General features: G+C 38.3%; 1 protein-coding gene across 1 annotated transcript in view; it reads right to left on the bottom strand.

Annotated features, from left to right (window-relative positions):
* The window catches only part of ADCY2 (adenylate cyclase 2), a 230,750-nt gene that overhangs the window by 22,888 nt on the left and 194,120 nt on the right, over positions 1–13,742 (bottom strand). Inside the window, exons 18-20 of the mRNA XM_054060772.1 lie at positions 13,348–13,532; positions 12,747–12,831; positions 5,455–5,613 (exon numbers count right to left, since the gene is read on the bottom strand). Of these exons, the coding sequence (XP_053916747.1) occupies positions 5,455–5,613; positions 12,747–12,831; positions 13,348–13,532 (429 nt within the window). The remainder of the gene's footprint in view (positions 1–5,454; positions 5,614–12,746; positions 12,832–13,347; positions 13,533–13,742) is intronic.

Below are 13,742 nucleotides of genomic sequence, written 5' to 3'. Positions count from 1 at the left end.
TCTAGATTTCCATTGTCCTCTTCCTGAGACAGAGGAACCAATATTGTGATAATATTTTTCTGTCATCTGCTTTTCCTCCTCCATAAACAACTGGTTAATAAATTCAACCCATATAATAAAGAAATTAAATGGTGGTGAGAGGGAACCCCCTTGGCTGGATGACATCAATTAAATTTAGGCAATTTAAACACCCGAGTGAGGCATTTAATCTGAGGTCACAGTCAGCCTATGTGTCCTGTATTGTCAGTACGGCAGAAATGCTGATTTTGAAGATCATTTTAATGACAGATGGGCAGAATCACCTCAGATATTGTTTCTCTCTCAGTCAGTTATGGGGAAAAAGGCTAAAGGAGCATGTTTTTCTTCATGTAGGCACTCAAGAGGCATGCCTGAAACTACAGGATGACTCTGACTCTAAGAAACCCAGAAGCTCAGGCCCCAAATGACCTCACTTTGCTCCAGTCTCTCACATTTAAAACCAGGTCCACTCCGTGATCCCGCACTGGCATATACTGGCAGATATCTTGTGTATGTATGCATGTATGTAGGCTTGGTGCAGACATAATCACACTAGCTTGAAGTTAGTTATGTGGAGCCATAGAAGAGTAACAGGCTCACTCCTCAAATACTTAGCTTTTGCAGTCTGCATTTTGCTTCACACTACCTCCTTCAAATTTACTTCAGGCATGTCTGTATTCAAGTTACAGTAACATTTGTATATAAATATATTAAAAAGTTAAGATCTGATGTGCTGAGTGCTCTTCTTAGACCGATTAGCTGAGTACGTGCAGAGATTACATTCTGTAGTTTACTCAGCTTTCCTTCTATTTTACTCAAGTCACCTTCCCTGTAACTTGATTCCAATTGTGGATGAAGGAATTCAAGCTGCACACACGGTGATCCTGATTAAAAGTGGACTGCATCACAAATATAAGGCCTGACTAATACAGAGAGGGAAATTCACAGTTCTATATGAAAGACTAGAGGGAGATACAAGAGTATTCATAGCAAAATGTAGATCATTAATACTCAAAACATGGACTATTACACATACTTTTGAAACTTGACCAAACAAAATAAAATAAGTTGTATACATTTGTGATTAAATTTTTTTTAATATTGTTTATATTCCTACTAGATGGAAAAATCCAGTAAGTTAAATCTAGCCAAATTAATAGTATAGTTATAATTATTATTAATAAAAATTGTGTTGTCTCAGGGATTCTGTTAATTAGTTAGAAAAATCAGTTTTTTTAGTTAATGAGATAAACATTCGATAACAGCTGTTTAATTTTCTTTATTAAATCCTGCTGATTTTGCATCTTAAAAATGTAAAATGTGCTGTAATTATACTACTGATCAGATACTGGTTGTAAATTTTGTGAAACAGAAAAAAATCTAGGCACAGAGGGGATACTGGGGCAGTGCTATGTTGAACATGGAAACTAATGCTATGTAAAGGTTGATTTGTGAACATAACTTTAAGTAATAAGAATAAAGGTCTGTTAAGAGTTACAGCTGAGCCCTTACAGGAAAAGGAGATCAACCATACAGTGCTGCATAAGACATTACTGATTAATATGAAGCAGAGACGGTAGAGGATGGATTCATTTTATCACCTCATAATACAGGAACCAGAAGACAAATAGAACATTTGAAATTAGAATAAGGGAAAATATTTTACATATGAGATAGAGAATCATAGAATCATAGAAGCATTAGGTTGGAAAAGACATTTGAGATCATCAACTCCAACCATACCTATCCATTACTAAATCATATCTCTAAACATCTCATCTGCATGCCTTTTAAACACCTGCAGGGATAGTGACTCAACCACCTCCCTGGGCAGCCTGTTCCAGTGCTTGATGACCCTTTTGGTGAAGAAATTTCTGCTAATGTCCAATCTAGACTTTCCTTGATGCAGCTGAAGGCCATTCCGTCTTGTCCTATCACCTGTCACTTGGGAGAAGAGAACAACACCCACCTCTCTACAACCTCCTTATAGAGAGTTGTACAGAGCAATAAGGTCTCCCCTCAGCCTCCTCTTCTCCAGGCTAAACAACCCCAGTTCCCTCAGCTGCTCCTCGTAAGACTTGTTCTCCAGCCCCTTCACCAGCTTCATTGCTCTTCTAATGTATATTTCATTGCTATTCAACAACACGAAAGACGAGCTTAGAGGGTTAAAAACATGACTGCTTATGTGAATACTAGAAAAATGCATAAGCAGGAAGTATAAAAAATATCTGCAGAAGCAAAATATGTCCATACAGGTAAAAGCAGAACATTCAATATCATCTCAATCTTAATCTGTCCTTTGAACTTTCGCTGAAGTATCTAACACTGGATTCTGCTGGGGCCCTGCAGTTGACTGGACTGCTGCTGGGTGGCAACTCCTGCCTTATTATGATTGTGACTGAAAAAAAGGTCTCTCTTACAGACATTAAATGTGGAGCCCCAATTAGCTACTAGGAAGTGCCTTTGCTATCTTCCCTGAAAGCAGATGTGTGCCCAAAATAAATCATGGCAACTTGAACAATTCATAGTCATCAAGAAGAGAAATATGACTGAGCAAGAGACAGGAGCAGACATTCAAACAAAAGTGCTATTGTGACACAAGATCAGTGCGCTGTATGCTGTTGGCTGTCCACCCATATGGCTGTCAAATTGCCCCTAAGAAAGGGTTGCAGCCCTGACTGTCACAATTACAAATACAAATCTTTTTCTATAACCAGAGTTATCACCTCTTCTTCCCCTCCACCTCAAAAATAAATGAACACATTGTATGTGAACAGTTGTCATATGCTGAAGCTCAGAAACAGTGTCCCATTTCTCTTTTTCCTCTCTAATGCTGGGGCAATATCCTTCCTTACTAATGCTCTATAGCATAGTACCAGCATGGAAACAACAACAAATGGCACTGTTTATCATCAGACGAGTAGTAACTGTGACTGTCACAATAAATGTCAGAGAATTTTAAGGAGGCATTCCCAGATAGTTTATTTCAATCATTCATAATAATAAAGGCTGTGGCAATTGGGTGTCTTAAATTTCCTATGAGTACACTTGAAACTGTTAAATTTCCTATGAATACACTTTCTAAACTGTTTAATCAGAAAAATTAAATGCAACAGCATACGAGGAAGGAATGGCCTTGCTTCTTCCAACAAAATTAAAATCATTCTGTTTTCTGCAGTCAATCATTTTTTTTCCTTTTTTTATCCTTTGACAACATCTGATTTTCTGTTGGTTGGCTCTCTTTACTGTCCCCTCTTCTTCTAAAGTGGCTGGAGACCTTCTTGGAATGGAAGAGGCAAAGTGGTTCTATTCTACCTCTTGGAAGGGTATGGCAGTCACCTTCTCTGGGGAAGAATTTCTGCTCTAAGTAGCATTCTGGCTCCATCCTGCAGCTAATAGACAAGGATTCCTCTTACTTGCCAGGTGGCTTACAGCACAAAAGGTTCTGGGCACTTTTCACTAATATGGGGTCTGGATGCTGAACAGCATGAAGTAAAAAGCTGCACAAGCCAGGTGAAAGTATATTTAATCCTGCTTTTCATTTTATATTTGTTCCTTTCTTTTTCTCTCTCAAAAGTACCCTGTTTAGTACGTAGCATTCAGATTATAACCAGAAATCCAGTCCCAGAGGTTCTGGTAAAGCAAACAAACTTTTATTACTATTTATTCTTAAGTACCTTTGCTTTTACAATATCAGTATTAGTCAATGTGTATCCTGTTATGAAAAGGCCAGTGCTGGTCACCTAAAACTATAGCCCCGCTGTTCCCAGTTAATATTTATCCAGTCATTTTTTTCCTCTTTCATTCCTGCTGCTGTAGCATACTATATGTTCCTTTTTCTCCATACAGCTGCATGCATAAAATTCTAAGAGAAGTAGCCTCTGAAAGAGACTATTCATACATTAGATTAATTTTCATCTCAAAATCTGTTTTAAGCATAAAACCATATTAGCATGAATGTTTGCAACAAAGGAAAATGTGGACAATTTTTCAATTCAGTATCAGTTTCCTAAATATCCACACAAAGACAACAAAGGCTTGATCTACCCTAACAGATACACATACATGCACACAGAATGTTCTTTAAGGTTCAACACATCCTTTTTGACACTGAAACAAATCTGAAGACATGACAGATGCTTATATTCCTGAACATTTCCAGAAAAAAAAAGCTTCTTCCCTCTTTGAAAACTGTGTGTAAAGATAAACAAAACAAGGAACAACTCATGATTTTTTTTTTTTAAAGGGATGCCACTAAATAATGTCAAATTATCTTTACTTCATCTGACATGATAAGATTGGAGAGCTCAGCCCATTACAATTTCTGATGTCCCCTAAATTTACTAAAACACGTACCAACCTAAGAATCTTGAGGGGTGACAATATAAATCCAGTTGCCAATACAAAGGTGAGCAGATGGTGTTGCTCTGCTGGGGAGCTCAGATGGAATAGCACATAAGTGAGAAAGCAATCTCCTGATGGTTTGCTGTGTTTAATGCCTGAACTGACAACTGGAGCTGAGCCAGCCTGGCTCCCAGCCAAGGTCTTCACTGAGTTCAAAGGAACCCCACCGCAGTTTTCATTTGATATTAGTTACCAAATGAGTATTTGCAGGCAGAATTAATATACTGATATAAAGTTCTGATTAGTACCACTTAATGCAAACTGCAGTGAAAGGGAAGACATTGTCCTTTTTGACTCAGGAGATCAGCATGTAATCCCTAAAGCTGCCCTGTCCCCTCTTTTGTCAGTTTTGGAACAATTGTCTGGTATGCACAAGTAATTCAAACTACTGCATTTAAGATCTCTAGGACTGCTACTCTCTCCAAATGCTTTTATTTTTTCATCTTTTTTGCTTTATTAAAGCTGTAAAGCAATATTAGGAGCAGATCTAATTTCCACCAAAGTCAACAGGGATATTTTGGTTGACTTTTCTGGTGCTTGGATTAGTTCCGTATGCAGTAAGTAAACAGGTAATTCAGTGTTCAGAATCTCCTTCCAGAATTAACATAGTCACTGTTTAAGGGAAAAGACTAATTTTCACTGCAGTAAACAAGGCCTACCATCACCAGAAGAAATTCAGAACCTGGGTGAAGCTCCACTCTGATCACAAAGAAGAAAGAATCTGAATACATATTATTTAAATTTAAAACCATGTTGATTCAACAAACCCCTTTCTCCTCACTCTTTCCTCCCCTTCTTCAAAAGGCACAGTGCATTGCCACTTAAGATAATTTCACACTTTTTATTAATACTTCAAGGTACTAAGGTGCATTCGGTACTATAAAGCAAGCCTTTCATGTGGGTAAGGGGCAATGGAAGTGACTGTAAATCTATAATCTCACTGTGTGGACCTACTGTTCAAACCAGCTTTAAGTGCTATTTCCAGGATACGCTGCTTTCTTACAGAGTAGAGGATATACAGAGATGGCTGACCTCATTCTTCAGGTTTCTTGCCAAGAAGTGTTCAGCTACGTGGGCTGGAAGCACATTCTCCAGAAGCACCCGATTTAGGTTCTCCATGGTTTCAATCTCTTCCCGCTCTTTTTTGAACTTGTTCTTCCACAGGAAGTCTAACCTACAGTAATATTCATTCTGTTACAAGAGGACACAGAGGTAAAGAAACAATAGGCATCTTGTCCTGCTGGAGTACAGGTTTAAGAGACAAAATAAGCATAGTACACACCCCAGACAAGGCTATTATTTGGTCATCCAAATACAATTCCAGGTCCTACAGAAATCGACCCCTAAGCATGCACTGTGACATATGTTTAATCGAACTTCTAGGCCCCCCAACAAAAAAGCCTGTGAAAAAGATAAAGTTACAAGGTGCATTAAACAACAGAAGATTTATTCATTCTCAAGATTTAATAGAAATTATTTCCAGAAATCAAACACTATTGTGGAAACAATTTACATTTTTGCAACTTAATGTAATGTCTTATTTATCTGAAGTGTAGAATTTCACTTAAAAATCACGGGCACTTCAGGAAAACTCAAACTTTTATGACCTTGAACTTACATCATGCAATAAACCTGCTAAAAAATGGGCGGTACAAGAAAAAACAGCTTATTGATATAATATACTTTCAGTTTATCAAGTCATTATCAGAATGGCCCAGACAGTTAAGCCAACCCAATTTTAGTTTTGTTGGGGGTTTTTTGCTTTGTTTTTGTTATTTACACTGCTTTTATAATGCTTTATCCTTCTTTTCTTTCGGTCCCAGAGTTTTCATAATAATTATTTTAACATCCCAAACAATAGCAATAACTGGAACTATGTGGATATTTATGACATTCTTGGAATATCAGTATTTATGGAGATGCAATACTGCTAAAAAGATATTGAAAAATGAATAAAAATGCATTTTTTGTGGACCTCTCTCTGCTTCTTTTCAATACTGCCAATGTTTGTCATAAATTCTATAGCATTATTTATAAAGTAAAGCCTCAACTGGCCTGACTATCTCACTTGAGCTGATATAAATTTAGAGCTATTTCAGCGTAGTCCAACAGTTTAACCCTATCATGCAGCCTGACTGAAGACTATGTTATTAACTAGGAGAACACGATTATTATGTCAATCTTATTGAAGAAAAACCTAAAAATGTTAAATAATACTCTTAGCAGTCAGTAAGCATTCACACCAAAAGGAGAGTAGTTCTATTGAGCAATGGCTGTCACAGCTCAAAATGATGTATAGATATTTTGTTGAGTTCACAGCCAAAGCTAGAATAGAAAGTTAAAATGAGATGGCATTAAAATGATTTGGTAGGATTTTAAATATGTGTATTATATATTTATACATCTAAGTTCCCCACAGAGATGATAAATTCAAATGCCACCAACTGTATTCATGCAGAAAAAATCCAATAAAACCTAGGATGCCAAAATTATTTGCATAAAATGACAAAAGTAAACTGGATGTCTGGCATAAAACTGAAATTATGTATCCATACATTTTACAAACTTTGTATTGAAAAGAAAAGGTGTTAGATAAGATGAAGTCTTCAAAAAGATATATTTCTTCTTTAAGAGCTAATATTAAACAGATAATTTATTTACTGCTTTATTATTTCTTAAATAAAATTTAGGCTGCCACAAAAATGTCAGAAAACTCAGAAATAAAAAAAAACTAAAGCAGAACATATTCTACAAATTGCTTTGAAATTACAATAAAAAAGTCAACATATCATGTTTCAAAATGCCTATTCAGACTTTTAAAAACAATAAAACCTCTGCCTTATTAAAGCTTACTTTACATTGTGGGTTTTTTTGTTTGTATGATCCAGACAGTTTAGTACATACATCATTAAAGATCCTGTTCAACCTCTGTAGCCTTTTAGTCATGAAACCCAAGATTGTTTCTTGCTTTACACATTATCCCCAGAACCTTTACAACACATAAGAATGAAAATGTCTCTGAATGGCCCTTATAGATCTGCAACCACAATGGCCTTGAGGTACAAAATTTTCCTTTTTCACCTTGTGGTGCTTTATTTGACAGTACTTTCCAGAAGGTGAACATAGTAGAACGCCCAGGGAGGAATAAAGGACATGGCACTCCCCCCAGCATCAGAGAGCAATTTGCTTTCTCCAAGACAAGAAACTACCATGCAATTGTGCAAGGCAATGCACTGCAACCCCAGAGGTTCAAGTCAGAGGTAACTTCTTGGGCAAAAGCAGTTAAGTGCAACAAAATCTGATTCATGTCTCATTGATTTCACAGAGAAGGGTTTATCTATATTTTTACATTCTAATGAAATAGTCACCTGGTTCAGTATTTGCCTGAATGAGGCAATTGATTAATTCTCCTCACTAAAAGAATGCTATGTAGAAAGCTAAGATAAACAGCTCAAGAGTAGCTGCTTGTGCCATAGGTGGCATTCAGCAAAGAGACAGCAAGGGCAGCATTAAAGCAGGTAAGACCACAAGAAATTAAACATGAGTGTTCATTAAAATGAGGGAGCTAAGGAGATTCCACCTCAGAGCTATTACTTACACATAGCAAGTCTAAGAAACTGTCTCAACATGGAACGTCAGCAGAAGATGTCTTAGAGCACATAAGTAAGTTGATCATCAAGAAGTCATCAGCTCTAAAGGAACCAAAATGAAAAGCTGCTGGTCTAAAATATATGGTGCGTAGCCTGATCATTCAAAACAGCCACAGTTCCAGCGAACTGAGAAATGGTAAAGGTATAATACAAATCTTTGCAGCAGAAGTAGGGTGACCCTGGGAACAATACAGAAGGTACTTCTGGGGAAAAAACAGTGCTGAGGAAAAGAGCTATTTAGACACATTAGCTAAGGCTGATACAATGGTGAAGAGTTGACATCTCTTCTGTAATCATGCCTTCACCTACTACAAAGAAATCAATGGGCATGTGAATAGGAGTGAAGTTTAAAATAAGTTTTCATTAAATTCTCTCAGAAGAGGCTCTTGAAAAGACTACATTATCTAAGAAGAGAAGAATTCTCTCACAATAAAAGCTCACTGAAAAACAGAACACAGACTACAAATAAACAGCTTTCATGGCTGGGAAGTTGCTGTAAACATCTGGGCAGTAAAATAGCTAATGAAGTTCAGTGTTGATAAACACAATACAGCCAATCATGAGAAAAACAAAATATTCATCAGAGTAATGAAATACACGTAATTTTAGTACAGATGAGAAAGGAATTCACAGGCTACGGCAATACTGGTAATACAACATAGCCATAAGAGAGATTAAATGCTCAACAATGTTTAAATATGAGTACAATCCTTACACAGCCTAGTCCATACCAGTCTGAATTCTCCTCAGCAGTGCCTGAGCAGGATGCAAGAGTCACCATTCTCAACATATCATCTGCTCACTGCCAGCCCGTTTTCAAGTAACTCTATCTGTATGCGTGAAGAATGAAATGCGTCACTTAATCTCAGTGCCCAGGAATGTTTGTAGCCTATGCTAGCACGACCATAAAAAAAAAAAATAAGCACTTCTACTTAACCAGGTGATAAGGGTCAGTCAAAATGGGTTTAGGAAAGGTAGGTCCTGCCAAACTAATCTGATCACCTTCTTATGACAAGGTGACCCACTTAAAGGATGAGAGAAAGGCTGTGGATACAGTCTACCTGGACTTTAGTAAAGCCTTTGACACAGTTCCTCACAGTATTCTTCTTGAGAAACTGACTTCCACTGGCCTGGACAGGTGCACCTTCTGCTGGGTAAAAAACTGATTGGATGGCCAGGCCCAAGGAGTGGTGGTAAATGGAGTTAAATCCACCTGGAGGCCAGTCACAAGTGATGTCACCCAGGGCTCAGTTCTGGGTCCAGTTCTATTCAATATCTTGATCAATGACCTGGATGAATGGACTGAATGTTCCCTCAGTAAGTTCGTGGATGATACTAAGCTGGGAAGAAGCGTCCATCTGCTGGAGGGTAGGGAGGCTCTACAGAGGAACCTGAACAGGCTGGATTGATGGACTGAGGCCAAACGGATGAGGTTTAACAAGGCCAAGCGCAGAGTCCTGAATTTGGGACACAACAACCCCATGCAGTGCTACAGGCTTGAGGGAGAGTGGCTCGAAAGCTGCCTGGCAGAGAAGGACCTGGGGGTGTTGGCTGATGGCTGAGTGAAATTGAGCCAGCAGTGTGCCCAGGTGGTCAAGAAGGCCAATAGCATCTTGGCTTGTATCAGAAACAGCATGGCCAGCAGGGCCAGGAAAGTGATTCTGCTCCTGTACTCAGCACTGGTGAGCCACACCTCAAATACTGTGTTCAGTTTGGGGCTCCTCGCTAGAAGAAAGACACTGAGGTGCTGAAGTGTGTCCAGCGAAGGATCACAAAGCTGGTGAAGGGGCTGGAGAACAAGTCTTATGAGGAGCAGCTGAGGGAATTGGGGTTGTTTAGCCTGGAGAAGAGGAGGCTGAGGGGAGACCTCATTTCTGTCTAAAACTACCTGAAAGAAGATTGTAGCGAAGTGGGTGTTGTTCTCTTCTCCCAAGTGACAGGTGATAGGATGAGAGGGAATGGCCTCAAGTTGCGTCAGGGGAGGTTCAGATTAGACATTAGGAAAAATTTCTTCACCTAAAGGGTTATCAGGCTCTGGCATAGGCTGCCCACGGAGGTGGTTGAGTCACTGTCTCTCGAGGTATTTAAAAAAAGGAGGGTAGATGAAGTGCTTAGGGATATGATTAGTAGTGGACAGGTATGGTTGGACTCAATGATCTAAAAGGTCTTTTCCAACCAAGCAATTCTATGATTCTACTTTCTCTACCTCACTTCTGGCTAATCACTCCCATTCTCATTTTTCAGCCACACTGTAAAAACAGATCAGGAAACAGAACTGGCTGAAAGCCAATCACTTTTCTAGGGTTAATTTTTAAGCCTGACAATGTCACTCTTCGGCCCTCTGGCAGCTGTGCCAGTACAAATGAGGTGATACAAGGATAAGAATGAGCCACTAAGGGCTTCTAAGGTCTACTTCCTTCAGTAGGGATGCTGGTTGTGCAGCTAGAAGTATTAGTTGAACCTGAGAATTAAGTTGGCTCATGTGAGATGTAATGACATACTGGCTCTCCCTCTCTTCACCTCATTCAACCAGATACAAACATTCACCCTCTTGGTTTTGATTAGGACAATTATCTCTCTGACCAATGTTGAGCAGGTATGCAGATCCTGCAGATGTTGAGCAGGTATGCAGATGCTTTGTAGGAAAGCATTCGCTTTTTCTTTAGATGAACTTCATGGTTACTAACTCTGGGAACAGAGGAGCACCAATGCCAGCTTAAGTGAAAGACCACCCTTTTCATCAGTGATTATTATCTTCAGCATTGTTAAAATAATCAGATATTAAGAGAAAAGACATGTTATTGCCTGCAAAGAAGAAAAACGCAACAGCAAAAAGACAAATTACTTATATGTTACCATCTATGGAAGAAAGGTAAGGATTAATTTTACTTTGCCCACACTGCTAAGACGGCTAAATAGTGTTCTGCAAGTGCCGCTCAATGAAAGTAGCAAGCAGAAAGTTTAAAATCATACAAGAAGATGGACATTGCCACGTGACTTCTTATCAAATCGTGAATTTCATTATTACACAATGTTGAGAAGACTAGCAACATAAAATGAGTTAAAAAAGTGTCAGCATAACAGAAAGTAGAGCAACCAATAGCTATTAAATGCTGCCACAGAAATGCTGACCAGTAGCAGGTGGGAAGCTGTCCCTGGAGGGATCACCCTATGCAGGTTCACTTCCTCCCCTGTTTTCTTCCCAAGCATTTGCTACAAATCAGTATCACTAACAGTAACTAAAATTGGCAGATCTTATGCCAGGTATGTATTAAAATTAGTTCATAACTTTTCCTAGTTATCATTTAGACTTTGAGAATGCTTGAAAGCGCAAAAGTTTTTCTCTTCTTCTTCTTCAAAGGACAATAAATTAACAGAAAAATCAAAGGCAACAGACCGAAAAGCCACAAACAAGTGGTATTGTGGCAAGGATCCTAGATCTATAGCTCTGAAAATGACATCTTTTTGTATTACAGGATCATTTTTCTGTTGGTGTGACAGGGAAGAATAGAGTTGTTCTATGCAAAAAAAACCCCTTTCTTGTTAATGTGGCTGAAATACTTTCCTTATCTAATGAGGATGTTCATTCTCTCTGTTTTTCTTGGTGTTGCACCCATCACCTCCATGTGACAACTTTGTTGACAGGGACTAAATGTTCTCAACTGATGTGATGTATTAATTTATGCCTCTTTATGAATAGAAGTAGCTGTGCTCCAGTCCCACTCTTTGCTACCATCATCAAATGAGCAAACTCTAATATGGTGCTGGCAGCTAGGCAGAGGAAGAATGTTATTTCTAAGGATGTTCCACACTACAGCAAATAGTGGAGAAGCTGCCAGATATGATTTTTTTGGCTACTAACCTGCAGGGCCTGCTTGGAAATTCAAATGACAGTCATTAAGTTTTGGATTATTTTAATGTAAGTGACTGATTGAAAGACAGTATGTAATAAGATTCTTCCCAAGGCTGCAGGCTATGTGGTACAGGCTGTTCGTGAGATTTCACATGGATTGCCTCTTCCGTCTCAGAGCCCTGTCTTTTGCACTACATCGCTCCTGGCACAACAGGTGGAATTGTAGCTTTTAGTCATGAATCATGTACAGACCTGAGGATTTAGAGAGAACTACCCTTGCACCTGCTCTCAACTTTGTAAAGGATAAGACTACTGACATCACATTTGTACTAAAAACACACAACCGGGTAATAAAAAAGTAGTTTCCTGTTGGGTCATAGTTATAGTGCAACTGCGGCCTCAGCATGTGGTACACTTCTGTGTGCATGCTACATTGTTTCTGTATCTGCATCAAATGGTAATAACTGTGAAGAAAATAGCTTGTAATTAAGCAACTAGGGAGACAGCAGATGGATGCAGACAGATTGGGAGCACACTAGGAAGCTATGAGACAATATTGGTCAGCATGACAAGCAATAGTCACAGCACACTATCAGCATAACATCTCAATGACAGTCATTGGTGAGTTTAAGGGCATATTGGAAGGTAATAAGAAAAAATAGCTTTTTAGAGGCTTTGGACACTCCTTTGCAAGGGTGTGGGGCAGAACGGAATAAAGGTGTTTGTCAGAAAATCTAAAAAATGTTTGACAAGGTGAGAGGCTGCATGTCGAGGCTGGCATTGTGTCCAGTGATACAGATGAAGAGAAGTGTGCATCTTACCTGTCTACCCAAAACTAGTAATGTGATGAAGAATATAAACAAAGAAATTGAGCCCATTGTCTTCAGGTCTTTCAGTATCCCTGGCCTATAAAATAAAAACAAAAATAAAGCAATCTGCTCAAAAGTTTAAACACAAATACTTTATCACAAGAATAAGACCACAATTTATTCTAATTTCTGGTACTTAAACAAAGCTATTTAAATATTTTATGCTTTATTATTTGATGAAATATTTTTATTTCTATGACGTAGCTTTGATTACTTTACTACATTACATGCATATGTGCCTACATTTTGGAATCCAGTAATAAGATGAGGATTTAATAAAAATAATATCCTTGTTTACTAACAAATGGAGAGTATTTGATGTTAATTCTCTGCAGACAGATCAAAAAGAGATCTTTAATGTAATAACACGGCTTCCATAATGGAGAGCTTGACCGTATCCAATGAATGTGAACAAACAGTAACCGTAGCATCTACTCCCAAGATGCTTTTTCACCTCAGAATCATAGGTGGCACAAACTAGGTCTTGTACAGAATTTAGCAAAAACTCTGCTTTGGGAAAAAGACACCAGAAGGACTGGAGTTATCTACCTACCTTCTGAGAGGTGCTGTAGCATACATAAATGTACTGTAGTCATCCAGCATGGGCCCATGAGTGTGCAGAAGGATAACATTGTAGCTCACCAATGCAATCAGCATTATCACCATTTTCAATTCATAATTTATCCTCAGGAAAACAGAACAGGAAATGAGTCCTAATATGCAGCTGTATATAAAATACTGGCAAAGAAAAATGAGACAGAAAATATTTAGAATTTGGCCTTGAGTAGGAAATTATACATAATAAAATGCTCAGCCTAGTTTAAAACTCCAATTATTAACTGACCATTTAAGCATGGAATCTATCACAACCTGGAACATTATGATTTACAGACAGTCAATAACAACCAGATATTGGTATTTCTTAAAACAGACCCTTTTTTCTTACTA

The sequence above is a fragment of the Cuculus canorus genome, chromosome 2 (assembly GCF_017976375.1).
Source record: "Cuculus canorus isolate bCucCan1 chromosome 2, bCucCan1.pri, whole genome shotgun sequence".
In the NCBI taxonomy this organism is placed as follows: domain Eukaryota; kingdom Metazoa; phylum Chordata; class Aves; order Cuculiformes; family Cuculidae; genus Cuculus; species Cuculus canorus.
Note: the sequence above shows the minus strand (reverse complement) of the source record. Positions and strands in the feature narration are given on the sequence as shown.